The sequence below is a fragment of the Epinephelus lanceolatus genome, chromosome 12 (genome assembly GCF_041903045.1).
Source record: "Epinephelus lanceolatus isolate andai-2023 chromosome 12, ASM4190304v1, whole genome shotgun sequence".
Classification (NCBI taxonomy): Eukaryota; Metazoa; Chordata; class Actinopteri; order Perciformes; family Serranidae; genus Epinephelus; species Epinephelus lanceolatus.
In genome coordinates this window covers 32,983,344-33,011,280 of record NC_135745.1, presented here as the reverse complement: position 1 = coordinate 33,011,280, position 27,937 = coordinate 32,983,344, and the positions used below count along the sequence as shown (strand labels likewise).

The following is a 27,937-nucleotide window of genomic DNA, read 5'->3' as shown; positions in this document are numbered from 1 at the left end:
GGTAGTTGCTTTCCTCTAGCAGACAAAAGGATTATTCTTGTCAGGAGTGTACATCTATGAGTGAGCCTTACACTCAGCAGCCTCTCAGAGTCATGCATTGGTCTGCACTGTACGTCTTTCTCCTGCTGGGATTGCTGCCTTGCTATGATGGTGAGTTGCGCATTATCACATTTAATACTGCATGGTTTAATTAAGTAAAGTCATGGCATAGTCATCTCATAATACAAAATTATCTCATAGACAGTTTAGGATACACAGTTAAAGTTATGCAACCAGTGAGCTGTGTTTAACTGATCTTTGACCCGATTGTAAAAACCTAATCTATTTTCAAATGGTTAAATAGTTCAAATACGACTTGACTCAGCTAATTATTACTAAAAATAATGGTAAATAATTCAGTGTGCCTCACAAGTGCAGTAAATAGAAAAACAGCTCCTGCTGAATCAGGTCTTTGGCTTGGGTGCTAAGTTTATTTTTAGCTGAGTCATTAACTCAGTTTATAGGTCATAACAAAGACAGTGGATAAACCAGAGATATTGGATAAAGCAAGATGAGGGAGAACAGGCTCTGACTGGAGGGAGAGCTAACCATGCCCACTTAGGAGACAGGAAGAGTAACCGTTTTCTTAACATTGGATAAGCCTACGGTGGGGTATCTCCTTTATCCAATATCTCTGGATAAACCAAGACGGTCCACTGCGAGTCAGTTTCTTGTATCAGTGTCACGTGGGGTTCGCAACCACCACGCCCCTTTAGGAGACTAACAGCAGGTCCTGAGTCCATTGACTTCAGTGGGAGAAATGAACGTGATTACAGATTATAGCCGATTCTTTCGCCCCATAGTCACGGAAGCAAATATTGGACCCATTTATCACAAGCCACTAGCCTGAGTGTCCCCAGAAGCCCCCAGAACCTTCAGTCTGACATTGCCTCCATTGAAGGCGAATTACAAGGGGGAGGGAATGTGATTTTTCCCTAACCAATCAGTAGAGATCAAAGACTCACCCAGAGTCTGACATCATTAGTATCCATGCCTCGTGGGTGCCAAAAACAAGAGAGCATTGCCCGTTTAAAATGTCTCCAATTTAGCAGCTTCCTTAGTTTGGTCCTCCATTAACACGAGTAGTGGCGAAATACCTTGACAGCATCGTTAATGTGGTCTGTAGGATCTGTAGCGGTTGCCATTGTTGCTATCCTCACCAGTTACCCACCGGTGTACAGCTTGACTTCAGCGTGGCGCTGAATGGCTAATCGCTAGACCCGCCCCCACCCCCAGCGTTCATTGGTCCGTCCATCGTTTGGACGAGACAAATCGCAAATTCATTGCAGTATGCCAGACCAGAGATGCAAGCCTACTCAGTTGAGTGGGCGGGGTCTATGGTCTAGAACCAGGCTAACAAGCCACATATCTTCAGAACATTCCGACACCAAAATGGCAAATTTCAGACGGACAAATCAGGAGAAAATTTACTTTGTTCAAGACCTGTCTCTGTCTCAACAACACACTCTCGCGAGATCTGGCAACAGATATCTCCTCTCTGGTGCTGAAATCAGTGCAGTTTCACCAAAGATACTGGATTAAAAAAAAAAAAAAAAATCCAGTGGATGTCTTAGTTACTACATGATTGAGCTAACTGGAGTAGTTTCATGTCGTATCCGACAACGGGAGGCTTTTAACAGATGACGTCCTGATGTTAGCTTTGCTGCTAGTGTTAGCTGTCCCTGTCAGCTGCAGCCACTGATGCTTTCTAGACATCGTGATTTCCCAAAACTGAATAAATACCACACATAGCAACACAAAACTGCTTTGCTAGCTCAATCATGTTGTAACCAAGATATCCGCTGGAAAAAATACTTTTTTCACGGACCGTTTACTGAGTTATTACCTATTACAGACGCCGGTAACGGCTAACAGTTAGCCCAGCTAATCTACGATAATCAAGCGAGGTTGGTGATACTCGTCTTTGATTGGCGGATCTCCATTGTCTTTGATTGGGCTACAGGGGACAACGCCTACTTAGGAGACCGGAAATGTATACCATTTCATACAATGGGGGTGTATTGTAGGTGGGCTATCTTGTTATAATACAGTATCTTTGGTCATAAGCAATAAAAGTAGTAGGTTCAGCATCCACCTGTTATCATATTATATGTCTGTGAGAGGTCATTTATCAGTGCTAACTGTAATGACCTCAATGTGAAAAATACCCTAATAAATAAGCATGAAGAAAAACAAATTACTAATTCAGAAATTGTGTTAAATTATGTAAAGGTTTGATTAAGCATTTTGAAGAGTTTGTTGTGATCTTCTGTCAGTAGGTGGCAGTGTATGGCCATAGTGACCACTCTGTGTGAGAGAGTTATATATGCTGTTTTTCCTGCATTCCCATGAAATGACATGTCAATGTCTTTTTTCATTTTCTAGCTCAAACAGGACCAACAGGTAACATCCACAACACCACCTCATACACTGTACTCCCTGCTCCCATTCCTCCAGTGCAACATACTCAGCCTCCTTCCACCTCAATCCCACTATGATCTGCAACATCCCTTCTATGTTTCCAAGCTGCATCCACCCAAAATCTATCAAACATTTTCACCGCTCTCATTCTGACTTGGAGTGGTCCTTTCCAGCCTTTCCCTGGGCACTAACAGCTCTGCCATGCAGCCAAAGTTGCTATATATAAATTAAGTTGATTATTAGGCCTAAGCTGCCAGGACCCTATTGTTATCCTGCATGTTCTTCTTCTTCTTCCGAGGAAATCCTACTTCGCATGCGCGAAAAATCACCAAACTTTGCACAAAGGTCCAGTCCCATGCCAGATATCCTCAGCAGTAAACTCAAGACAATAGTCCTGATGGTGGCGCTACAGCAAGCCTCTAAAGTTCAAAATTTTGAAGATTCACAACAAATCAACCATATCTGCTACAGATTTGCAACTTTCACCAAAATGTAGCCCCAAGTACATTTAAACCTATTGCAAATTATGAAGTCCATCACTCAGTTTTTTTCAAAAACTGTAAAACTTATTAAACCTATCTCCTCCCACAATTTTTGCTCAGTTGACACCAAACTTGCTACAGAGCATCTTCAGACTGTCCTACACAAATGACCCACACAGATTTTTGATTTATCGAAAATTGAGCTTACAGTGCATCAAAATGTTTGACTGTAAACGGCATTGTAAACATATACTTGCAAATTCTTGCTAAATACATTTTCATTGTTCATTAAAAAAATGACAACATTTTGGAGTTATGGTAGATGATGTTTGGAAAATATCAGAATTTTATCTCAAAAACTGAATTTTTTACAGCATTTTGAATTTTGCTCTCATGCAAACAATTGGAGTCAATGCAAAAATGGCATTTTTAAACATAAGTTTTTCACTTATGGAGCCAATAAATCATTGTTAAAAACAAATTACCAACATCTCCATGCTGTCTAGATGCAATGTGTGTATTTTTGGATTTTTGTCTTAATAACTGAATTTTTGACAGCCGTTTGAAATCTGCCTTTACACACTAACAGCTGCTGTCTTGCACACAGGTGACTGGCTTAGTCAATTTGTGAAGCTACATGTGACATTTCCGTTTGCCAATTAGCTCAGTGAGATAGAGGATGGTTCTTGGTGTTGGAGATTGTGAGTTCAAGCCTCAGCTTGTGCAACATTTCCACATGAGAAATCTACCCAAACTTTTCATAAAGGTCCAGTCCCATGCCAGATGTCCTCAACTGGAAACACAAGACAATAGTCCTGATGGTGGCGCTACAGCAAGCCTCTAAATTTCAAAACTTTGAAAATTCATAACAAATCAACCATATGTGCTACAGCTTTGGAACTTTCACTTTGAAATTTGTTTTTCCATGGCATGGATGGCTACTGTCTGGCACCCTGATGCTTGGCTTAGTCAATTTGTGAAGCCACACATGAACTGTCACTTGCCAATTAGCTAAGTGAGATAGAAGACGGACCTCAGTCTCAGAAGTTGTGAGTTCAAGCCTCAGCTAAGACAGAATGGACATTCTAATGTGAAAGTCCTATGTTCAGGCATCATGCTATGTGGATTAGAGACTACCAAGGTTAAAATAATTATGATCCAGGCAGTTTCGTGGAGAGACAAATACTCTTTATCAACACTTTTCCCTGTTATCCCTTGTCTCTTTTCCCTGTTTATTTGGCTAAGCTATCAGTCAATATGCAGAGTCTATCCAATAGCTACTTTTACATTTTAAAAAATGTTTTCATCTTTGTCACTATGGATCATGTTTAGCTTTAAGCTAGATCAGGCCAGTTTGTTCATAATTGCTAATAGTTAATGTTATTCTTACTTTCTTGTTCTTGAGTTTTTTCTTTCCTTTGTATATTATGAGTCTGATCACTTCAGCCACTCATCCGCAATTTGAAGGGCATGCCATAATTATATGATGTAACTTCTATGTTGTGATATGCTTTGTTTTAGTGTGTGTGTTGCTCAGAATTGCCTAATTTTGCCTAAAATTGCCCGGCCACGACCATTGCTGCGCAGCAGCTATAATTATTATTATTATCTTGGTTTTGAGAGATTTGCGTTGCACTTACAACAACTGGCCAGTGGGTGGCAGTGTACGGCCATAGTGACCACTCTGTGTGAGAGAGTTATATATGCTGTTTTTCCTGCATTCCCATGAAATGACATGTCAATGTCTTTTTTCATTTTCTAGCTCAAACAGGACCAACAGGTAACATCCACAACACCACCTCATACACTGTACTCCCTGCTCCCATTCCTCCAGTGCAACATACTCAGCCTCCTTCCACCTCAACCCCACTATGATCTGCAACATCCCTTCTATGTTTCCAAGCTGCATCCACCTAAAATCTATCAAACATTTTCACTGCTCTCATTCTGACTTGGAGTGGTCCTTTCCAGCCTTTCCCTGGGCACTAACAGCTCTGCCATGCAGCCACAAAATATCTCACAGGCCCCTCAATCTAGAGACTCTTAGCTACAACCATTATATCTACAGTACTTGCTGCAGCACAACCTGTGCCCATGATCATCCACTCAGACAATCGTGATTTTGTGAGACACCAGAGTGATGTTGAAATAACGTGGTGAAATTACAGTTATTGTTTACAGTCGTGCTGTGTGTGCTGCAGGCTGCGCAGGTCCACCCGCGCTGTGTTGCTCCGGTCAAAACTCCAGCTGTTTCAGAGGGTGTTTTTGTGATGAGGCCTGCGTGGAGCTCGATGACTGCTGTCCTGACTACGGGTCAATCTGCATGCAAAGTGAGGGTGAGCCAAACAATAGAAGGTTTCACTGTTAGTTTAGGATTTAAGACTGAGATGAGGTTTAAGACTGATACTGCAAATCTTTCTTTCTTTCCAACTGCAGTTTTGACCACTGGGCAGCCAAGCACACCCAGCACAACAAGCAGCAGTGCTACACCTACACCGGCAAATGACATCGCAACTACATCATCCACAGCCTTTTCGGCAACATCTGCACTATTGAATGTGAGCACAACCGCGGCCCCCCTTGTGTCTGCTACTACAGAAACCAGCCAAACGAGCAGCAGCATTACATCTACACCACTAGATGGTGTCACAACTTCAGCATCCCCAGGCACCACGGTAACAGGTTGGTCATTATGATCTCTGCTGAAGCCATTTCAAACATTCACATTTGAAGAAATGATCCCACACCAGAGATGTGTATGAAGCCGGTGCCTCTTCAAACTTCTGTCTCTCAATTCCTCCACTTGCGGTTGCCATGGCTCTCTTTGTTTGTTTGTTTTTTCCGCTTCTTTTCTGTGTGAGGCAAGCATCACTTTCCCCGGCTCCAGTTACAACAGTGTGAGGGGGTGAGTGGGAGGAGCCACAACAGTGATTGGACATTAACTCGCGGGGAGGGCTTTTGTGCAGCAGGCTGACTCGGCCGTTCTCTTTATACATCCATGGACTCGCCCTGCGGACAGGCACACACACAGTGGCGTGTAAAGCATCAATGCAAAATAATTGCAAAACTGAAAACCCGCCGTCCACAGGGGCGTATTGATCCGTGCAGGGTGGACCGACCGGTTCAATATTTTACAGAGAACCGTTGCATCCCTAATCAGAACCGTAAATGAAGTAGGCTACTTTATATCATATGCAATGAAACGGTACCAAAAGTGTCTGGGACTGCAGGACAATAAAATGTCAGTGGCCTGGGATGTAAACGATAATCTGTTATCTTAAAACAGAAAATCTAGAAACATTTAAAACACTGTGTATCCTGTTTTTATTGATTTTATCTTGTTTAATTTGCTTTGCCTTTTAGCACTTTGTTACTGTGTTTTGAAAAGTGCTATATATAAATTAAGTTGTTAATCATTATTATTATCTTGGTTTTGAAAGATTTGCGTTGCACTTATAACAACTGGCCAGTGGGTGGCAGTGTATGGCCATAGTGACCACTCTGTGTGAGAGAGTTATATATGCTGTTTTTCCTGCATTCCCATGAAATGACATGTCAATGTTTTTTTTCATTTTCTAGCTCAAACAGGACCAACAGGTAACATCCACAACACCACCTCATACACTGTACTCCCTGCTCCCATTCCTCCAGTGCAACATACTCAGCCTCCTTCCACCTCAACCCCACTATGATCTGCAACATCCCTTCTATGTTTCCAAGCTGCATCCACCCAAAATCTATCAAACATTTTCACCGCTCTCATTCTGACTTGGAGCGATCCTTTCCAGCCTTTCCCTGGGCACTAACAGCTCTGCCATGCAGCCACAAAATATCTCACAGGCCCCTCAATCTAGAGACTCTTAGCTACAACCATTATATCTACAGTACTTGCTGCAGCACAACCTGTGCCCATGATCATCCACTCAGACAATCGTGATTTTGTGAGACACCAGAGTGATGTTGAAATAACGTGGTGAAATTACAGTTATTGTTTACAGTCGTGCTGTGTGTGCTGCAGGCTGCGCAGGTCCACCCGCGCTGTGTTGCTCCGGTCAAAACTCCAGCTGTTTCAGAGGGTGTTTTTGTGATGAGGCCTGCGTGGAGCTCGATGACTGCTGTCCTGACTACGGGTCAATCTGCATGCAAAGTGAGGGTGAGCCAAACAATAGAAGGTTTCACTGTTAGTTTAGGATTTAAGACTGAGATGAGGTTTAAGACTGATACTGCAAATCTTTCTTTCTTTCCAACTGCAGTTTTGACCACTGGGCAGCCAAGCACACCCAGCACAACAAGCAGCAGTGCTACACCTACACCGGCAAATGACATCGCAACTACATCATCCACAGCCTTTTCGGCAACATCTGCACTATTGAATGTGAGCACAACCGCGGCCCCCCTTGTGTCTGCTACTACAGCAACCAGCCAAACGAGCAGCAGCATTACATCTACACCACTAGATGGTGTCACAACTTCAGCATCCCCAGGCACCACGGTAACAGGTTGGTCATTATGATCTCTGCTGAAGCCATTTCAAACATTCACATTTGAAGAAATGATCCCACACCAGAGATGTGTATGAAGCCGGTGCCTCTTCAAACTTCTGTCTCTCAATTCCTCCACTTGCGGTTGCCATGGCTCTCTTTGTTTGTTTGTTTTTTCTGCTTCTTTTCTGTGTGAGGCAAGCATCACTTTCCCCGGCTCCAGTTACAACAGTGTGAGGGGGTGAGTGGGAGGAGCCACAACAGTGATTGGACATTAACTCGCGGGGAGGGCTTTTGTGCAGCAGGCTGACTCGGCCGTTCTCTTTATACATCCATGGACTCGCCCTGCGGACAGGCACACACACAGTGGCGTGTAAAGCATCAATGCAAAATTAATTGCAAAACTGAAAACCCGCCGTCCACAGGGGCGTATTGATCCGTGCAGGGTGGACCGACCGGTTCAATATTTTACAGAGAACCGTTGCATCCCTAATCAGAACCGTAAATGAAGTAGGCTACTTTATATCATATGCAATGAAACGGTACCAAAAGTGTCTGGGACTGCAGGACAATAAAATGTCAGTGGCCTGGGATGTAAACGATAATCTGTTATCTTAAAACAGAAAATCTAGAAACATTTAAAACACTGTGTATCCTGTTTTTATTGATTTTATCTTGTTTAATTTGCTTTGCCTTTTAGCACTTTGTTACTGTGTTTTGAAAAGTGCTATATATAAATTAAGTTGTTAATCATTATTATTATCTTGGTTTTGAAAGATTTGCGTTGCACTTATAACAACTGGCCAGTGGGTGGCAGTGTATGGCCATAGTGACCACTCTGTGTGAGAGAGTTATATATGCTGTTTTTCCTGCATTCCCATGAAATGACATGTCAATGTTTTTTTTCATTTTCTAGCTCAAACAGGACCAACAGGTAACATCCACAACACCACCTCATACACTGTACTCCCTGCTCCCATTCCTCCAGTGCAACATACTCAGCCTCCTTCCACCTCAACCCCACTATGATCTGCAACATCCCTTCTATGTTTCCAAGCTACATCCACCCAAAATCTATCAAACATTTTCACCGCTCTCATTCTGACTTGGAGCGATCCTTTCCAGCCTTTCCCTGGGCACTAACAGCTCTGCCATGCAGCCACAAAATATCTCACAGGCCCCTCAATCTAGAGACTCTTAGCTACAACCATTATATCTACAGTACTTGCTGCAGCACAACCTGTGCCCATGATCATCCACTCAGACAATCGTGATTTTGTGAGACACCAGAGTGATGCTGAAATAACGTGGTGAAATTACAGTTATTGTTTACAGTCGTGCTGTGTGTGCTGCAGGCTGCGCAGGTCCACCCGCGCTGTGTTGCTCCGGTCAAAACTCCAGCTGTTTCAGAGGGTGTTTTTGTGATGAGGCCTGCGTGGAGCTCGATGACTGCTGTCCTGACTACGGGTCAATCTGCATGCAAAGTGAGGGTGAGCCAAACAATAGAAGGTTTCACTGTTAGTTTAGGATTTAAGACTGAGATGAGGTTTAAGACTGATACTGCAAATCTTTCTTTCCAACTGCAGTTTTGACCACTGGGCAGCCAAGCACACCAAGCACAACAAGCAGCAGTGCTACACCTACACCGGCAAATGACATCGCAACTACATCATCCACAGCCTTTTCGGCAACATCTGCAGCGACAGATGTGCCTCCATCTTCATCATCCACAGTCTCTTCGACAACAGCACCCAGTACAGCAAGCAGCACCACTGCATCATCAGCTGTGAGCACAAACTCAGTGTCCACAGTGTTTGCTACGACAGCAACCAGCCAAAGAAGCAGCAGCACTACATCTACACCACTAGATGGCGTCACAACTTCAGCATCCCCAGGCTCCACAGTGACAGGTTGCTCATTATGATCTCTGCTGAAGCCATTTCAAACATTCACATTTGAAGAAATACATTTATTTTTTATGTTACTGCTAAAAAATATTGGCAAATGTTTGTTAAATTGCTGCTCACTAACAGATTCCTTGTCCTCATAGCAGGTACAACACTGACAGAAACCAGTACAACTCTGCATACCAGTAGTGTCACATCTTCACCAGCAGGTGGCAGCACATCTGGAGTCTCCACCAAAAACACTGATTCCTCCACCAGCTCAGCTTCAGGTACAGTCAGTCACATGGATCTCTGTGCTTCAGTTATGTAGTTAATAGTTTGAAATACATTTGTATTTGCAACTATCTTTCTACAGATGCCCAAACAGTGACAGTTCGCCTAAAATTTGTTGTTTTATCCCATCATGAGGAAAAAGATGTCATTTTTTAAAGGCTGTATCTAATGTAAGTACAAGCAACTTTCATCACAAAAACAATACTACACACACCTATGTCAGTCACCTAATCAGTGAGTGTCTTCTGTCTCTCACAGTTTATATCCCAGACCCTTCTCCATCAGAGCTGTGAGGGCTGCACTATCACACACATCAAACCCACCTGAGAAATGAGCCATGATTCAGCCAATGGAGGCAACAGTGTGGCTGCAGCTGTACTCCAACAACAGGCTTCACAACTCTCAGAAACAACACAGTCGTCTCTTAAAACCAAATAAGCTATTAAAGATGTAATGCAATGATCAGTAAAGCCTTAGGTAATAAACTGATATGACTCCACATATTTATTCAGCACTATCTGTTAAGAGCTGACTATTAGAGCAGGCCGAGCAGCCAGAAACAGGTCGGGACAGTGCTATTTGGCTAGATGGGGTCTGTAAGTGGTATTCCCTCACTTCAAAGGAGGAGGATGAGCCAAAAGTTTAATTATGCTGGCAGTGGCGTTTCTGGCCCATTTAAACCACATGAGCCAGTTAAATTAACTCTGAAGCTAACAATCATTTAAGCAGCGGGATGGTTCAGACGCTGAGTCAGCAGGTCATCCTAATAAAGTGGAAGGTAACACGATGTGTTAACACAAAAGTTAACAAATTCAGATTTGTAGTACCTCTCCAGTGTGGTGCAATACAATAAAAAGGGCTGCAGCCCAGGATTATTTTCATTATTGGTTAATCTGTAGATTATTTTCTCGTTTAGTTGATTGGTAATTTGGTCTAAAAAGCCAAAGGTGACATTCAATACCCAAATATTCTGTTTATTTTCATACAAGACTCTGGAAATATTTAAATTAGAGAAGCTGGAACCACAGACTTTTGGCATTTTGTCCTTTAAAATAATATTCAAAACATTTAATTATCAAAATTGTTGCCAATTAATTCTCTGCCGATCAACTAATCACTTGCAGCTTTAGGACAAATCACAAATATTTAGGATGATATTTAACGTTAGACAGCAGATTTAAAATAATACTAATATCAGAGATATATGATTTACACGTTTTACTTTTTAGCATACAAAATTATACTATAAACCTTATACTCTGACAAAGGTTCGTATCACAACTGATTATTAAAAACACTGACTACTTAAAAATTTATGTTCACATTAAAGGTCCAGTGTGTAGGATTTAGAGTGATATATGAAATGGAATATAATATTCATAACTATGTTGTTACGACCCCTAGCTTTCTTTAGTGTGTAATCACCTGAAACTAAAAATCTTTGTGTTTTCTTTTAAGGTTGTGCAGTTAATCATCTGGTGATCGTGTTTACGATTTTGAGGTCAAATGATTTCAAAATTAATTAAATAGAGGGACGACGATTTTTGGTAGCCTAATTTTCCGTCACGGACGCCTGGAGATTTTACTTTTTAATCAACATCTACTGCCAGTTACAACTCCCACACTTCAGTGGTCGACTGCGACAGGGCCTAACATCAAACCAAAAGCATCGAGAACTTCTTAGGTTATCAGAGAGTATATTTAAAAAGATTGTTTACAACTCTATTACCAACCTAGACCGAACTGCCTGCCGCTGCCATCTTGGAAAGTCAATACAAGTCAAATGACGAGCGCAACGTAACATGATCTGAATCTGTGGAAGGTCTCCAGGTTGTCCTTTTTCATGTTCTTCCCACCAGGATAAGCACACGCGTGAACCATTTTGTCTGTCTGTGATGATCCGTCCACTCGTCGCTCACCTGTCACTCGCACAAACTCTCATCCAATCTTGTTCGAGTTCGTCGATCAACTTCCAAGACAGCGGCAATGGTATGTTGAATTTTGGGCAATAAATAATAAATACAGCATGTTTTCAAAGTCAAAACATAATCGTTTGCATAATCGTGATTTCAATTTTGACCAAAATAATTGTGATTATGATTTTTGCCATAATCGAGCAGCCCTATTTTCTTTACCTTAGAATGAGCTGTTTATATCTACATATGAAGCATTTCTTCTTCCGCTGAGTTGGCCATGTTTTTTCAACATTATCCCCGAACGGACAAACCAATGACTGTATAAGATAAACAACGTGTCTCCACTTCCTCCCAAGCACTAAAGTGAAGCCAACATATCCTAGATACGACCACTGCCAACTTGTGCTTGCACTTGCACGATGGCTGCATCGATTAACATTGTGACGCATTCAAGCTCTATTCAGTAAAAATTAGTTCTGGGCGAAGATGAATTATAATGTTCTAATGGTGTGTTCAATGTAACCTTGTAAAATGTAGCTTTTCGCAAGAAACTTGAATAATCCAGCTGTTTGAAGGAGAAATGTGTCGATGTTTTCACAGTGATATAAAATGGATATTAAAGAGGGAACTATGATGAATCAATGTAATTTTAAAGGTTGTTTCATAAATGTGTATTATTGAAATTGCACTCATTCAAAGGTAGTGTACTGACGGTCTGAATGACTTTAAACCTGTTCATTTATTTCTTTATAGTGTAGATTTCTGTGTTTCCCTGCCACAACATAAGAATAAAGGTATCAGCTAGTGGCAAAATTGTTATTTTAAACATTTGTATCAGTATCAGTCCACCATTTTAAAATCAGTGTAGTTTGTACATTTTATTATTTTACAATGTCATATTATTTTATTGTTTATTCTTCTGAACTAGTTAATTTGTAATTATCAAATGATTATTGATTTATATGATTATAACACATGTACAAATTGTTACTGAAAGCAAATTAGCAAATATTTGTATCAGTGTTTTTCATGTTAGCTAGGTTGTTTCATTGCATTTCGGTAATAAAAGTGCAATACTTTGACGCCCCGTTTCCACTTACTGGTGTCCATAGATCCGTAAATATACAGATGATGCCTCTAGTGTGCAACGCAAGAAAGTGCATTTCTTTACATGGGTAGAAACCTGGTAGAAACTACGTGAAGCTCTGGGAGAGGCTAATTTTGTCCGTTTGTCACCATCCTGTCATTGGGACAAAAACAGGACCAATATTGCATGGCAACAAATAAATGAATATGTTGGGTCTGCCAGGTATGCAGCATGTTTTGTGAAATATTTCATTAAAAGACGTACGGACGGCTGAACGAATCATTATGATGATCTGACTGTTTATATCATACAACCAGATTTTAGTAGAATAGCATTAATCAGATTCACAATGTGTTAAAACAACATAAACGAATTCTTTTTAATCATACAAACTCACCTGACAATCAATACAGGCAACTGAATTGAAGAAAATAGTCTGTTAGCCAGTTAGCAGACTGTTAGCGAAGCTGGAAAACGGTCTCTCTGAAATCCCCTGCAAAAAGTTTAATCTTTATTTTATGAACTCAAGGCAAATTTAGGACCAAAATAGTAAATAGTAGCACTATCCACTACGCTACTACGGTAGCGTAGTGGATAGTGCCGGTGTAAGTACCGAATGTGTCCGAGCTGCCAGGTTTGTCCGGGGTCCCGCGCTGATGATGTCATGCATTATGATTGGGTTTATGGCAGTCACAAATCCTGATTGGTTGTAGCCATGGTTGTGGCTGGAAGTTTAAGGAAATGGTTGTAATGTTAGAGAGTTTGAGGAGAGAAATAAAAATAATAAAACAAAAGTTTTCTCTTCAGCTGTATGCTGAATAAAGTACTAAAACATTACCCTGACAAGCGGCAAACATTAAGGAGATCAACTCGGTTCGGATTAGCCTTCTTTTAAGTTAGCATTAAGTTAATGGCTAGCGGCTAATAATAAAACGGCTAAAAAGAAGAGAAATGCATAAGAAACATAAGAAATTACTGTTAGATCGGCTCGGGGTTGGAGGGCGTCTCACAAATCAATGTACAATGTTTCACAAATATGTGAACATATTTGACAGCATACCAGCATTGCTCCAAGGGTCAGTGGAGCCAGTGTTCAGGGTCCCAAAACAAAGAAAGACAGAACATAAAGTTAGTTACAATGGGCCTCATTCACAAACACTGCGTACGCACAAATCTTTGCTTAGACTGTGCGTACGATCGTTTGACGCACAAATCCAGGATTCATCAATATTTTCTTACCCGAATTTGTTTTTACTCTGCGAACAAATTTAGAACTGCCTCAGACCATGCACAAATGAGGATGGCCGAACTGACTTAGGAAATGCAAACACATACCTTTTAAGTACATGCAGAGTCTATAAAACCACATTCATTAAAACGAGATTTAATTAACATTTTTTAAAATAATTAATTTACTAATATATTGGCCAAATGTATTAAATAACCATGAAATTGATACACATTCACCCTCATCATTGTGACAATTAAAATATTAACAACAACATGAACAGAAAAAACTATCACTCCATCAACGTGCAGATGATCTGTAATGCCGACTGCCATATCCTTAATGCTGTGGCCCGCTGGCCAGGAGGCACCCACAACGCACATATTAGTGAATGAGGCCCATTGACATGCTGTTACGTTTATTTTTTATACTGTATACAGATAGCCTACATATAAATATAGTGTATGACACACTAACCCTGGATTTGTGAAACATTGTACATTGATTTGTGAGACGCCCTCCGACCCCGAGCTGATGTAACAGTAATTTCTTATGTTTCTTATGCATTTATCTTCTTTTTAGCCGTTTTATTATTAGCTGCTAGCCGTTAGGTTAATGCTAACTTAAAAGAAGGCTAATCCGAACCGAGCCGATCTCATAAGAAGGCTAATCCGAACCAAGACGATCTCGTTAAAGGAGCAATAAACGAAATTCATCATTTCTAGATTGAAGAAATTAAAAAATTGCTATGTGAAGAACTAGAGGTGTAATTTCATCTGGAGTATAGCATGACCTCACACACCCTCTCTCTGTGTTGATCTCCAGCCCATTGTTTACAAGCCGGTCCGGCTGCGCATTCATGTACGTTCATGTGAATCCCCCCCCGCCCCCCTTGGCCCTGCCTCCCTATAAAAGGCTACAGCCAGTGAGCAATGGCAGCGCATATTTTCGAAGCAAAATGGCGGAGAGCGGAATGAAACGTTCACCTGAAGACGACCAGGATCCAACATTACCTCTTAAGAAACAATGGTTGTTGGCGAAGAAGTTGTCGGATAAAGAAAGGGACAGAACTCGGATTAACATTGGCCTTGCATTTCCAAGATGGAGAGCACTGCGAGAGCTAAAGGAGCTACAATCAGACTCAGAGCTAGCTCTTCTTCTCCTGGACAGGTAACATTAAGTAACAACATAAAGTCAAATGTCTGTTTTAATTAGTGTTACAATAACGTTAGCCACATGTCGCTATGTCAATTCAATTAAATTTAATGTTAGAATCGTAGCATGGGTTAATGTCCGGAGCTTGAGTTATTAGCGGCTCGGTCCCAGCAATGGGTCAGGCGTTCCGGTTGTGTTAGGTTAGTAGCCCGGCAGCCAAGCTAACATTTGCAATTAGCATTGTAAAATGTAGCCTGGCGTGCAGCCTGGCGGGCTGTGTTTAGCTATTTCCCTGCCTACTTCAATGATGATGGTACCTGTAATAAATGTAATATATTTGCTGAGATGGAGGCGAGGCTCAGTGACTAGAAGAGCTGGTAGAAGCGCTCCATAGCTGTAACTTACTCAAGTAGCCGTAGTAGCTCTAGTGCTAACTCCAGGAGCTAACGCTAACGTCCCTACTCTTCTCCGTGAGCCTGGCGGGCTCGCGGGCTCACGGCTCCGGTTCACAGAGAAGAGTAGGGATGTTAGCGTGGCAGCCGACTAGTGCTAATGCTAACAGGAAAGCAGGGAAATAGCTAAACACAGCAGAGACTGAGAGTGAGTGAAAGACATCGCTAACTGCTAAACTAAGCCAAACTAAGTTGGCTGTTTAGGTTTTATTTCCTCGCCCCTGTGGCAAGTGAATCTGTCTGTAGTAAAACCGGGGCTAACCAGTGCTTCCTCCTCAGGCTCCACTTTACTCAGCTGCCAGCACAGCCAGTTAGCCTCCGCTAGCTTCCCAACTAACGTTAGCCCCGGCTCTCCGTTTGGATCCAACCGGAGCACCGAGCCCTGGTTTGTCATTCAGGTTAATGTGGGAAGAAGCAGCGGGTATATCAGGCAGCTGAGTGAAGTGGAGCCTGCAGAAGAAACACCGGAACCATCTGGATGTAGTAGTCCGTGGAGATGCTGCGGTTCTTGGCTGCACAGACAAGGCGAGTGGGGTGGGGGGTGGAGAGAAGAGGTAGAGGGAGGTGTGGCTCATGACACACTTTGTTTTGGTCTACAGGCAGTGCACAACAGCAAACCTAGCAGTGAAACGATTTTGCTTTTTGCCCCTTTAATGTTTGCCGCTTGTCAGGTTAATGTTTTAATACTTCATTCAGCATACAGCTGAAGAGAAAACTTTCGATTTATTATTTTTATTTCTCTCCTCAAACTCTCTAACATTACAACCATTTCCTCAAACTTCCAGCCACAACCATGGCTACAACCAATCAGGATTTGTGACTGCCATAAAGCCAATCATAATGAGTGACGTCATCAGTTAGCGCGGGACCCCAGACAAATCTGGCAGCCCGGACACATTCGGTACTTACACCGGCGCCCCATGTACAGAGGCATTGCCTTGCTGCAGCGGCCGCAGGTTCGAATCTGTCTTGCAGCCCTTTGCTGAATGTCAGTCCCCACTCTCTCTCTGTCTCCCCATTTCACGCTCTGTCCTGTCATTAAAGGCAAAAAGTCCACAAAAATAATCTTTAAAAAAAAGATTCACAATGTGTTAAAACTGAGGACCGACTTTGGCCTGTTAGTGGAGTTTGATGGACACAGCACAGCAGGTAACTCGTCTTCACCTCATTAAACAAGTCTAACAGAATTAGCAGTAGTCCTGGAGTCTGTAGGATCCTTAACAAATCCTTAAACCACAAGTTATCATCCCATCCCATGTCAATAAATGAGTCATTATTGAAATTGTATTGTAGATGTTGTTCCTACAGAGATCACTCTACCACGCATATATAAAAGGAAAAAGGGAGGTCTGTGTGGGAACTTTGACGGTCAAAAGCAGAATGACTTGACGAAGCCAGATGGTACCCGTGCCAGGAGCATTCAAGAGTTTGGAGAGAGCTGGAGAGTGTGACTATGTGACAAATGTAAGAATGAGACACGACACTTAAAGGGAAATTTCGGTTTATTTCAACCTGTCTCCTATCGTCCTAAATTTGTTTCAAGTGACTAGTGACATAAAAATAATAGCTAGCATGTTAGCCGTTAGCCTAGATATAGCCGGGGCGCATAGTAGCATCAGACCTGTTAAAACCTAAGTGAAAGGGCACACTTCAAGTGCAAAGTTAGTCCACTAAACAAGCTTTTTTTTCCACAAAGACCGCCTCATATCGTTAGGATAAATGTCAGAGAACATATAGAAAACAACATGTAAATGTGTTGTCTTACCTTACCGGTGCGCTGCCATGTTTGTTTACCATTTAGCCCTGCTTTCCAAAGCGCAGCCTAAATATATCTCGTGAGCTCTAGATAAAGCCCAGCTGGATACTACTTCAGGTGAAGGTGTCTCATCCTCGGTCACATCCAGACCTTGAAAATAAGGCTGCAACCGGTCCCATTCCTTGCAACAGAGGCATTCCTCTTCTGTGGGCACTGGGGCACAGCATTCACAGGTACACCACCAATCTCCAGAGCTACGCAGCCTTCCAGCAGCCATTCCTCCTCTCTAGTCCTCTACCTGTTGCGCCTCTCTCTCTCTCCTCCTCCGTTCTTCAATTTCATGAAGCTCTTCGACAGTGTATTCTGGCTCAAATAAATAAGGGCGGCCATCAAACTCTGCAAAATCAAATTCCTCCTCCACAAAGTCGAAGTCTGGCAAAAACTCAGCCATTACTCTATAAATCTTTCATAAAATAAATGAATGAACTTTTCAGGCTACTGTCCGGTTCTGCCTTCCAGCTGTTGCTGCTCATTCTCGCGAGATTTCACGCACAGTATGAGATCGCTGCTTGTTCTCGCGATATTTCGGCTGTGCTTTGGAAAGCAGAGCTAAATGGTAAACAAACATGGCACCACACCGTTAAGGTAAGACAACACATTTACATGTCATTTTCTATATGTTCTCTGACGTTTATCCTAACGATATGAGGTGGTCTTTGTGGAAAAAAAGCTTGTTTAGTGGACTAACTTTGCACTTGAAGTATGCCCGTTCACTTACGTTTTGACAGGTCTGATGCTACTATGCGCCCCAGCTGTATCTAGGCTAACGGCTAACATGCTAACTATTATTTTTATGTCACTAGTCACTTGAAACAAATTTAGGACGATAGGAGACAGGTTGAAATAAACCGAAATTTCCCTTTAAAATACCCTGTGGGAGTTTTAATCACTAGTAGAAACATCACTGTAGAAGTTTACAGAAAACTGATATTATATTTCACCGTACATGACAAAAACAGACAGAATGAAAGTTCTTTTTTTTTTCTTTTCCTGAAACTAAGCTGCCAAACATGATGTGGCAAAGCATGACCCATGTGAATGAAGATTTCTGTAAGTACAGCTCTTCAGGACGGTGACAACTGTTTTGCTGTTACAGTATACACAAAGCATATCATCAAGACTACTACTGCACCCACTTTATTCAGGGATTTTGCATTGTTTCAAAAATCTGATGTCCAGCTTTCAAGTCTATTTTTTAAAAGTCCATTTTTTAAAAAGATATCTTTGAACTTTGAATTGCCAATCATACTATTTATTCAAAGATGATGTTCTTACTGCTGCGTGAATACTGTATAAAAAACTACAAATGGATTATTTTTCACTCTCGGATACTGTTGGAAAGAAACTCTGTGTGCAATAAATGATTACATAAAATGTTGCTTGCACTTGGTCATAATTTGTATTTGAATGTCAGCGCTTTGTTAGGTTTTCAATAAAGTCTTCACTGTTGTAATAAACATGCACTGTGATTACGTTTGTGTCGCCGTTAGTCTAGTCATTCTAGTCTCAAGTGTAGCTCCAACATTCCTGACATTTCTACACTCTGACTTTGTTCTAAATCATTACAGAAAAAAAAAAATCATTACAGAACTTCCGTAACATGAGTTTACTCTGAGAAGATAAGGTAGCTGTTTTCCTCTAGCAAACAAAAGGATCATTCTTGTCAGGAGTGTACATCTATGAGTGAGCCTTACACTCAGCAGCCTCTCAGAGTCATGCATTGGTCTGCACTGTACGTCTTTCTCCTGCTGGGATTGCTGCCTTGCTATGATGGTGAGTTGCGCATTATCACATTTAATACTGCATGGTTTAATTAAGTAAAGTCATGGCACAGTCATCTCATAATACAAAATTATCTCATAGACAGTTCAGGATACACAGTTAAAGTTATGCAACCAGTGAGCTGTGTTTAACTGATCTTTGACCTGACTGTAAAAATCTGATCTATTGCCAAATGATTAAATAGTTCAAATACGACATGACTGAGAAAATTATTACAAAAAATAATGGTAAATAATTCAGTGTGCCTCACTTTAAATATAAAAACACCTCCTGCTGAATCAGGCTAAGTTTATTTTTAGCTGAGTCATTAACTCAGTTTATAGGTCATAAGCAGTAAAAGTAGTAGGTAAACAGCATCCACCTGTTATCATATTATATGTCTGTGAGAGGTCATTTATCAGTGCTAATTGTACTGACCTCAATGTGAAAAATACCCTCATAAATAAGCATGAGGAACAAATTACTAATTCAGAAATTATGTTAAATTATGTAAAGGTTTGATTAGCACCCGCAATGTTTTAAGATAGAAATCTGATAAAGACTCTTTTGTACTGAAGCTGCTGATAATATTTTGCACATGTTCAATATCTTTAAATCTGACCATAGTCAGTATTCACTGTTATTTCAGAGAGCTGTTTTCTGGTTGGAGTGGAAAATCCTCTAGGGCAGTATTTTACATGAAGTATCTGGTCATTGTTTGAATTGCTCCTGAAACCTCTCAGCCTTCGCATGTGCATTGACATTACGTGTGCAAAGTCATCTAGAGGGCCGGGTTGGACATTAGGCAGGCCGGTTCGGGCCCTCAGGCCGTACGTTTGACACCCCTGCCTTAGATGTTACTTGACGTTACCAAATTTTATTTTCCTTCAAGGATCTCCTACTGTAGAGGAACTGGCGAGATATTCCTGAGCTGCAGAGCTTTTGTGGCATTTCACCAGCTCATCCACAACTTTTCACTCGGACTAGAAAACATGACCACATCACAGCAATCCTGGCTTCCCTACATTGGGTACCTAATTGATTGATTGCTTTTAAGATTTTATTGGATTACTTACAAAGCCCTGAGCGGCCTTGCTCGAAGTTACATAACAGATCTTTTATTGCCCTATGTTCCGTCTCATACCGTGAAATCAGACACATCTTTTCTTGTTGTTCCGAGGTCTAGATTAATTCACAAAGGCGACAGAGCCTTTGCAGTCAGAGCACCATGACTTTGGAATGACCTGCCTGAGGAGATCAGAGGCCTGTACTGCGAAGCCAGTTCAATTTACCCAGGATATCTTTTTGTTATCTGGTTTGACTAACCCTAACACTGTCCGTGTGGATAACCAGTACTACAAAAGTGGTTATTTACTAGTTCAGTCAACTCTAGGTTTTCCTGTCAAACCAGGCGGGGGTGTTTATTGCGAGTGACATCATCAGAACCGTGAATGAAGTAGGCTACTTCATATCATATGCAATGAAACGGTACCAGAAGTGTCTGGGACTGCCAGACAATAAAATGTCAGTGGCCTGGGATGTAAACGATACTCTGTAATCTTAAAACGGGAAATTTATAAACATTTAAAACACTATCCAAAAATCAGCCAGGTATCACTGAGCTATGGGCCTATGTGAAATTAGTATAAAATATAATTTGCTGTTTAGTTGCATGATGATGAAACTACTCTGAATATGTCACTTAAAGCACGTTGAAGTAATGCCAGACTGTTTCTGCTACAGAAGTAAAGGGTGGCAAAGTAGCCTAGTTAATGACTGATGAGGTCTTTATGACCGAATTGTTGCATTTATGATAACGGGAGCCAATTAACAGTGTGTGGATTATTTTACTAATAAAATATGATCTGTTTTATAATAGCTCTCATCACATAGGTGTCTCCTTATTTTGAGCTGCAGTGATGGAATCAGTGTAGAATAGCAGTGGACTAAAAAAAAAATTTTTTCGCATTATGTCCACAAGAGGGCAAACTAATACAAGGAAACATACTTGTATATGTATTAATACAAGGAAACATAACTACCTGTAGATATTTTTATTTCAACATAAACATCTTTGAAAACATTTACATACCTACACATTAAAACACAAAACAATTATCTATAACATTACGTTATAAATGACCCCAGACCTCTCGCTCGCCCCCCCTCTCTGACCCATGGCCACACCGCCCATGTTAACTGATTGTGTCATCCACACCGGCTGCACCACGCCGCGCAGCTCCGTTTCGGCGTCTGGTCTATTTTCTGCGCAAGCCGCAAGCGAATGTGTCAAGCCGTGGGGTGACGGAGACAACAGCTGGGAGCAGAACCTCTTGTCGACCAGCAGCACTTCCGCGGGCAGTGTGGCCCTGGCGTTTATGCAGTGCGTTCAGTGCACACTCGCAAAGAGGACAGCTGCAGTGGTGTTTTTTTCCTCCACAATCGAATAGCAATTTTCACATTCAAAGGTCCATTATTTTTTTCAAATTCGAATTTAAATTCAAATTTAGAACATTCGTTGACAGCCCTATTATCCATAGATACTTTTTCTTCAGTGATCTGATTGGTCAGAGGTCGGGGTGTTGAGAGGCTGTGATCCGATACTCTGAAGGTAACCTGCTCCGTAAGCAGGTTAGCTGTTCAGCATTAGTTGCCAAGGTGATTTATCCCGGTAAAATGAGAACCAGCTTCATAGTTCTGAAAACCTCGGGTTAAATCACTGTGATTTTAACTGTTTTCTTATTGAGTATTTTACACTGTTATGTGTATTCTGTTTTTCATTGCTTTTATCTTGTTTTATTTACTTTGCCTTTTGGCACTTTGTAACTTTGTTTTGAAAAGTGCTTTATAAATAATGTTTTTATTATTATCATTATTATCATTATCATCATTATTATTATTATTATTATCATCTTGGTTTTGAGAAATTTGCATTGCACTTATTACAAATGGCCAGTGGGTGGCAGTAGGTGGCACGACGCACTGAGGTCCAACTATAGCATCGAACCCCAGGCATATACAAGCAGATGGTTTTTGAATAGCTGTGACCACTATGTGTAAGAGGTTTTTATATGCTGTTTTTTCCTGCATTCCCATGAAATGACATGTCAATGTCTTTTTTCATTTTCTAGCTCAAACAGGACCAACAGGTAACATCCACAACACCACCTCATACACTGTACTCTCTGCTCCCATTCCTCCAGTGCAACATACTCAGCCTCCTTCCACCTCAACCCCACTATGATCTGCAACATCCCTTCTATGTTTCCAAGCTGCATCCACCCGAAATCTATCAAACATTTTCACCACTCTCATTCTGACTTGGAGCGATCCTTTCCAGCCTTTCCCTGGGCACTAACAGCTCTGCCATGCAGCCACAAAATATCTCACAGGCCCCTCAATCTAGAGACTCTTAGCTACAACCATTATATCTACAGTACTTGCTGCAGCACAAGCTGTGCCCATGATCATCCACTCAGACAATCGTGATTTTGTGAGACACCAGAGTGATGTTGAAATAACGTGGTGAAATTACAGTTATTGTTTACAGCTGTGCTGTGTGTGCTGCAGGCTGCGCAGGTCCACCCGTGCTGTGTTGCTCCGGTCAAAACTCCAACTGTTTCAGAGGGTGTTATTGTGATGAGGCCTGCGTGGTTTTCAATGACTGCTGTCCTGACTACAGGTCAACCTGCACGCAACGTAAGTGAGGGTGAGCCAAACAATAGAAAGTTTCACTGTTAGTTCAGGATTTAAGACTGAGATGAGATTTAAGACTGATACTGCAAATCTTTCTTTCCAACTGCAGTTTTGACCACTGGGCAGCCAAGCACACCAAGCACAACAAGCAGCAGTGCTACACCTACACCTGCAAATGACATCGCAACTACATCATCCACAGCCTTTTCTGCAACATCTGCACTATTGAATGTGAGCACAACTTCGGCCTTCCTTGTGTCTGCTACTACAGCAACCAGCCAAACGAGCAGCAGTGCATCTACACCGGCAGATATCAACACAACTTTATCAGTTTTTGTGACGACAGCACCCAGCACAGCAAACAATACCACCACTACGCCAGCAAATATTACAACCTCAGCATCCACTGTCTCTGGCACTACAGCACCCAGCACAACAAACAATACCACCACTACACTAGAAAATATTACAACCTTAGCATCCACTGTCTCTGGCACTACAGCACCCAGCACAACAGGCAGCACTGCAGCATCTGCACCTGCAGAATTGAGTACAACTTCAGCATCTACAGCCTCTGACACAACAACCAGTAGCATTTCTACACCAGCAGATGTCAGCACAACATCATCTACAGAATCTACCTCTCCAGGACCCAGCACACCAAACAGCAGCACTACCAGCACAACTTTAGCACCCACAGCATCTGCCACAACACCACTAAGCACCAGCCTGAGCAGTATATCTGCAGCGACAGATGTGCCTCCATCTTCGTCATTCGCAGTCTCTTCGACAACAGCACCCAGTACAGCAAGCAGCACCACTGCATCATCAGCTGTGAGCACAAACTCAGTGTCCACAGTGTTTGCTACGACAGCAACCAGCCAAAGAAGCAGCAGCACTACATCTACACCACTAGATGGCGTCACAACTTCAGCATCCCCAGGCTCCACAGTGACAGGTTGCTCATTATGATCTCTGCTGAAGCCATTTCAAACATTCACATTTGAAGAAATACATTTATTTTTTATGTTACTGCTAAAAAATATTGGCAAATGTTTGTTAACTTGCTGCTCACTAACAGATTCCTTGTCCTCATAGCAGGTACAACACTGACAGAAACCAGTACAACTCTGCATACCAGTAGTGTCACATCTTCACCAGCAGGTGGCAACACATCTGGAGTCTCCACCAAAAACACTGATTCCTCCACCAGCTCAGCTTCAGGTACAGTCGGTCACATGGATCTCTGTGCTTCAGTTACGTAGTTAATAGTTTGAAATACATTTGTATTTGCAACTATCTTTCTACAGATGCCCAAACAGTGACAGTTCGCCTGAAAGTTTCTGTTTTATCCCGTCATGAGGAAAAAGATGTCATTTTAGAGGCTGTATCTAATGTAAGTACAAGCAACTTTCATCACAAAAACAATACTACACACACTTATGTCAGTCACCTAATCAGTGAGTGTCTTCTGTCTCTCTCACAGTTTATATCCCAGACCCTTCTCCATCAGAGCTGTGAGGGCTGCACTATCACACACATCAAACCCACCTGAGAAATGAGCCATGATTCAGCCAATGGAGGCAACAGTGTGGCTGCAGCTGTACTCCAACAACAGGCTTCACAACTCTCAGAAACAATACAATCGTCTCTTAAAACCGAATAAGCTATTAAAGATGTAATGCAATGATCAGTAAAGCCTTAGGTAATAAACTGATATGACTCCACATAATTATTCAGCACTATCTGTTAAGAGCTGACTATTAGAGCAGGCCGAGCAGCCAGAAACAGGTCGGGGCAGTGCTATTTGGCTAGATGGGGTCTGTAAGTGGTATTCCCTCACTTCAAAGGAGGAGGATGAGCCAAAAGTTTAATTATGCTGGCAGTGGCGGTTCTGGCCCATTTACACCACATGAGCCAGTTAAATTAACTCTGAAGCTAACAATCATTTAAGCAGCGGGATGGTTCAGACGCCGAGTCAGCAGGTCATCCTAATAAAGTGGAAGGTAACACGATGTGTTAACACAAAAGTTAACAAATTCAGATTTGTAGTACCTCTCCAGTGTGGTGCAATACAATAAAAAAGGGCTGCAGCCCAGGATTATTTTCATTATTGGTTAATCTGTAGATTATTTTCTCGTTTAGTTGATTGGTAATTTGGTCCAAAAAGCCAAAGGTGACATTCAATACCCAAATATTCTGTTTATTTTCATACAAGACTCTGGAAATATTTAAATTAGAGAAGCTGGAACCACAGACTTTTGGCATTTTGTCCTTTAAAATAATATTCAAAACATTTAATTATCAAAATTGTTGCCAATTAATTCTCTGCCGATCAACTAATCACTTGCAGCTTTAGGACAAATCACAAATATTTAGGATGATATTTAACGTTAGACAGCAGATTTAAAATAATACTAATATCAGAGATATATGATTTACACGTTTTACTTTTTAGCATACAAAATTATACTATAAACCTTATACTCTGACAAAGGTTCGTATCACAACTGATTATTAAAAACACTGACTACTTAAAAAGCTTATGTTCACATTAAAGGTCCAGTGTGTAGGATTTAGAGCGATATATGAAATGGAATATAATATTCATAACTATGTTTTCTTTAGTGTGTAATCACCTGAAAGTAAAAAGCATTGTGTTTTCTTTTAAGGTTGTGCAGTTAATCATCTGGTGATCGTGTTTACGATTTTTCAAACGATTTCAAAATTAATGAAATCTAGTTTAATTTTCCATCACAAATGCCTGGCAATTTTATTTTGTCATCAACAAAATATCAAAATATCAACAACCACTGCCAGTTACAACTCCCACACTTCGATGGTCGACTGTGACAGGCCCTAACATCACACTAAAAGTGCTGAGAACTTCTTAGATTATCAGAGAGTTTATTTAAAAAGATTGTTTACAACTGTATTACCGACCTAGACCGAACTGCCTGCCGCTGCCATCTTGGAAAGTCAATACAAGTCAATTGACAAGCGTGATGTCACGTGATCTGAATCTGTGGAAGGTCTCCAGGTTGTCCTTTTTCATGTTCTTCCCACCAGGATAAGCACACACACAAACCATTTTGTCTGTCTGTGATGATCCGTCCACTCGTCGCTCACCTGTCGCTCGCACAAACTCTCATCCAATCTTGTTCGAGTTCGTCGATCAACTTGTATGGGCTTTCCAAGATGGCGGCAATGGTATGTTGAATTTTGGGCAATAAATAATAAATACAGCATGTTTTCAAAGTCAAAACATAATCGTTTGCATAATCGTGATTTCAATTTTGACCAAAATAATTGTGATTATGATTTTTGCCATAATCGAGCAGCCCTATTTTCTTTACCTTAGAATGAGCTGTTTATATCTACATATGAAGCATTTCTTCTTCCACTGAGTTGGCCAGGTTATTTCAACATTATCCCCGAATGGACAAACCAATGACTGTATAAGATAAACAACGTGTCTCCACTTCCTCCCAAGCACTAAAGTGAAGCCAACATATCCTAGATACGACCACTGCCAACTTGTGCTTGCACTTGCACGATGGCTGCATTGATTAACATTGTGACGCATTCAAGCTCTATTCAGTAAAAATTAGTTCTGGGCGAAGATGAATTATAATGTTCTAATGGTGTGTTCAATGTAACCTTGTAAAATGTAGCTTTTCGCAAGAAACTTGAATAATCCAGCTGTTTGAAGGAGAAATGTGTCGATGTTTTCACAGTGATATAAAATGGATATTAAAGAGGGAACTATGATGAATCAATGTAATTTTAAAGGTTGTTTCATAAATGTGTATTATTGAAATTGCACTCATTCAAAGGTAGTGTACTGACGGTCTGAATGACTTTAAACCTGTTCATTTATTTCTTTATAGTGTAGATTTCTGTGTTTCCCTGCCACAACAGAAGAATAAAGGTATTGGCTAGTGGCAAAATTGTTATTTTAAACATTTGTATCAGTATCAGTCCACCATTCTAAAATCAGTGTAGTTTGTACATTTTATTATTTTACAATGTCATATTATTTTATTGTTTATTCTTCTGAACTAGTTAATTTGTAATTTTCAAATGATTACTGATTTATATGATTATAACACACGTACAAAATGTTACTGAAAGCAAATTAGCAAATATTTGTATCAGTGTTTTTCATGTTAGCTAGGTTGTTTCATTGCATTTCGGTAATAAAAGTGCAATACTTTGACGCCCCGTTTCCACTTACTGGTGTCCATAGATCCGTAAATATACAGATGATGTCTCTAGTGTCCAACGCAAGAAAGTGCATTTCTTTACATGGGTAGAAACCTGGTAGAAACTACGTGAAGCTCTGGGAGAGAGGCTAATTTTGTCCGTTTGTCACCATCCTGTCATTGGGACAAAAACAGGACCAATATTGCATGGCAACAAATAAATGAATATGTTGGGTCTGCCAGGTATGCAGCATGTTTTGTGAAATATTTCATTAAAAGACGTACGGACGGCTGAACGAGTCATTATGATGATCTGACTGTTTATATCATACAACCAGATTTTAGTAGAATAGCATTAATCAGATTCACAATGTGTTAAAACAAGATAAACAAATTGTTTTTAATCATACAAACTCACCTGACAATCAACACAGGCAACTGAATTGAAGAAAACATCCTGTTAGCCAGTTAGCAGACTGTTAGCACTGGTAGCTCATCTAGGGCACCAAATGTGCTAGGGGCCTAGGGCAGCCACTGCTTATGTCTCATTTTACAGCACAGCACAAACCAAGGATGAGTCAATTCCTAGAGGCAACTATAGCAGACCTTTAGGACAGACTCCTTCACAAATCAGTGAGTGAACAACAAACAATGCAAAATTTGGGAATTACCAAATTATTAAAGTCTCAACTATTTGTGCAGAGAGCAGCAATGAAACAGCAGTTTCATTAGCAGCCAACCATGACTCAGTACAAAATAAAACCACCACAACATCAGCAACAACAACAGCTTCAGAGTCCAACAATGTGAAGTTGACTAAAACCAGGCTACATAAAGAAATTAAACGCCAGAAAGCCACAAAGAGACATTTAAAATCCAGGTTACAGACTCTAGCAAGCCAAAAGACAGACCGAGTATAAATGTGACTTACTTTAATTGACGTCCAGGTCATTTGTCCTCTCTGTCATGGAGGTCAGGTGGTCAGTATCCAGGTATGGTCTCACCGCACGTGCTGCTG

General features: G+C 41.1%; 1 protein-coding gene across 6 annotated transcripts; it reads left to right on the top strand.

The window, feature by feature from the left end:
• Nucleotides 1-10: 10 nt before the first annotated feature.
• On the top strand, nt 11-26,933 carry LOC117271605 (uncharacterized). Of its 6 annotated transcripts, none has more exons than XM_078173307.1 (17): nt 11-150; nt 2,425-2,442; nt 4,705-4,722; nt 5,144-5,272; nt 5,379-5,624; nt 6,522-6,539; nt 6,961-7,095; nt 7,196-7,441; nt 8,340-8,357; nt 8,779-8,913; nt 9,010-9,333; nt 22,150-22,167; nt 22,589-22,717; nt 22,824-23,672; nt 23,813-23,938; nt 24,025-24,110; nt 24,201-26,933. In XM_078173307.1, exons 1-17 carry the CDS (start codon nt 57-59, stop codon nt 24,267-24,269), a joined length of 2,658 nt encoding a protein of 885 aa, XP_078029433.1. In that variant the 5' UTR covers nt 11-56; the 3' UTR covers nt 24,270-26,933. The 6 variants fall into 6 exon arrangements, with proteins under 6 accessions (XP_078029433.1, XP_078029431.1, XP_078029432.1 ...); XM_078173305.1 differs by having other exon boundaries at nt 5,144-5,278; nt 6,961-7,089; XM_078173306.1 differs by having other exon boundaries at nt 5,144-5,278; nt 8,779-8,907.
• Nucleotides 26,934-27,937: the final 1,004 nt, after the last annotated feature.

Excerpts from the sequence above, each read along its gene's own strand:
- LOC117271605 (XM_078173303.1), top strand. The coding sequence starts at position 57 with ATGAGTGAGCCTTACACTCAGCAGCCTCTCAGAGTCATGCATTGGTCT. Across the intron at positions 7,096-7,195 it reads AATCTGCATGCAAAGTGAGG|TTTTGACCACTGGGCAGCCA; the intron begins GTGAGCCAAACA and ends TTCCAACTGCAG. Across the intron at positions 23,939-24,024 it reads CTCCACCAGCTCAGCTTCAG|ATGCCCAAACAGTGACAGTT; the intron begins GTACAGTCGGTC and ends ATCTTTCTACAG.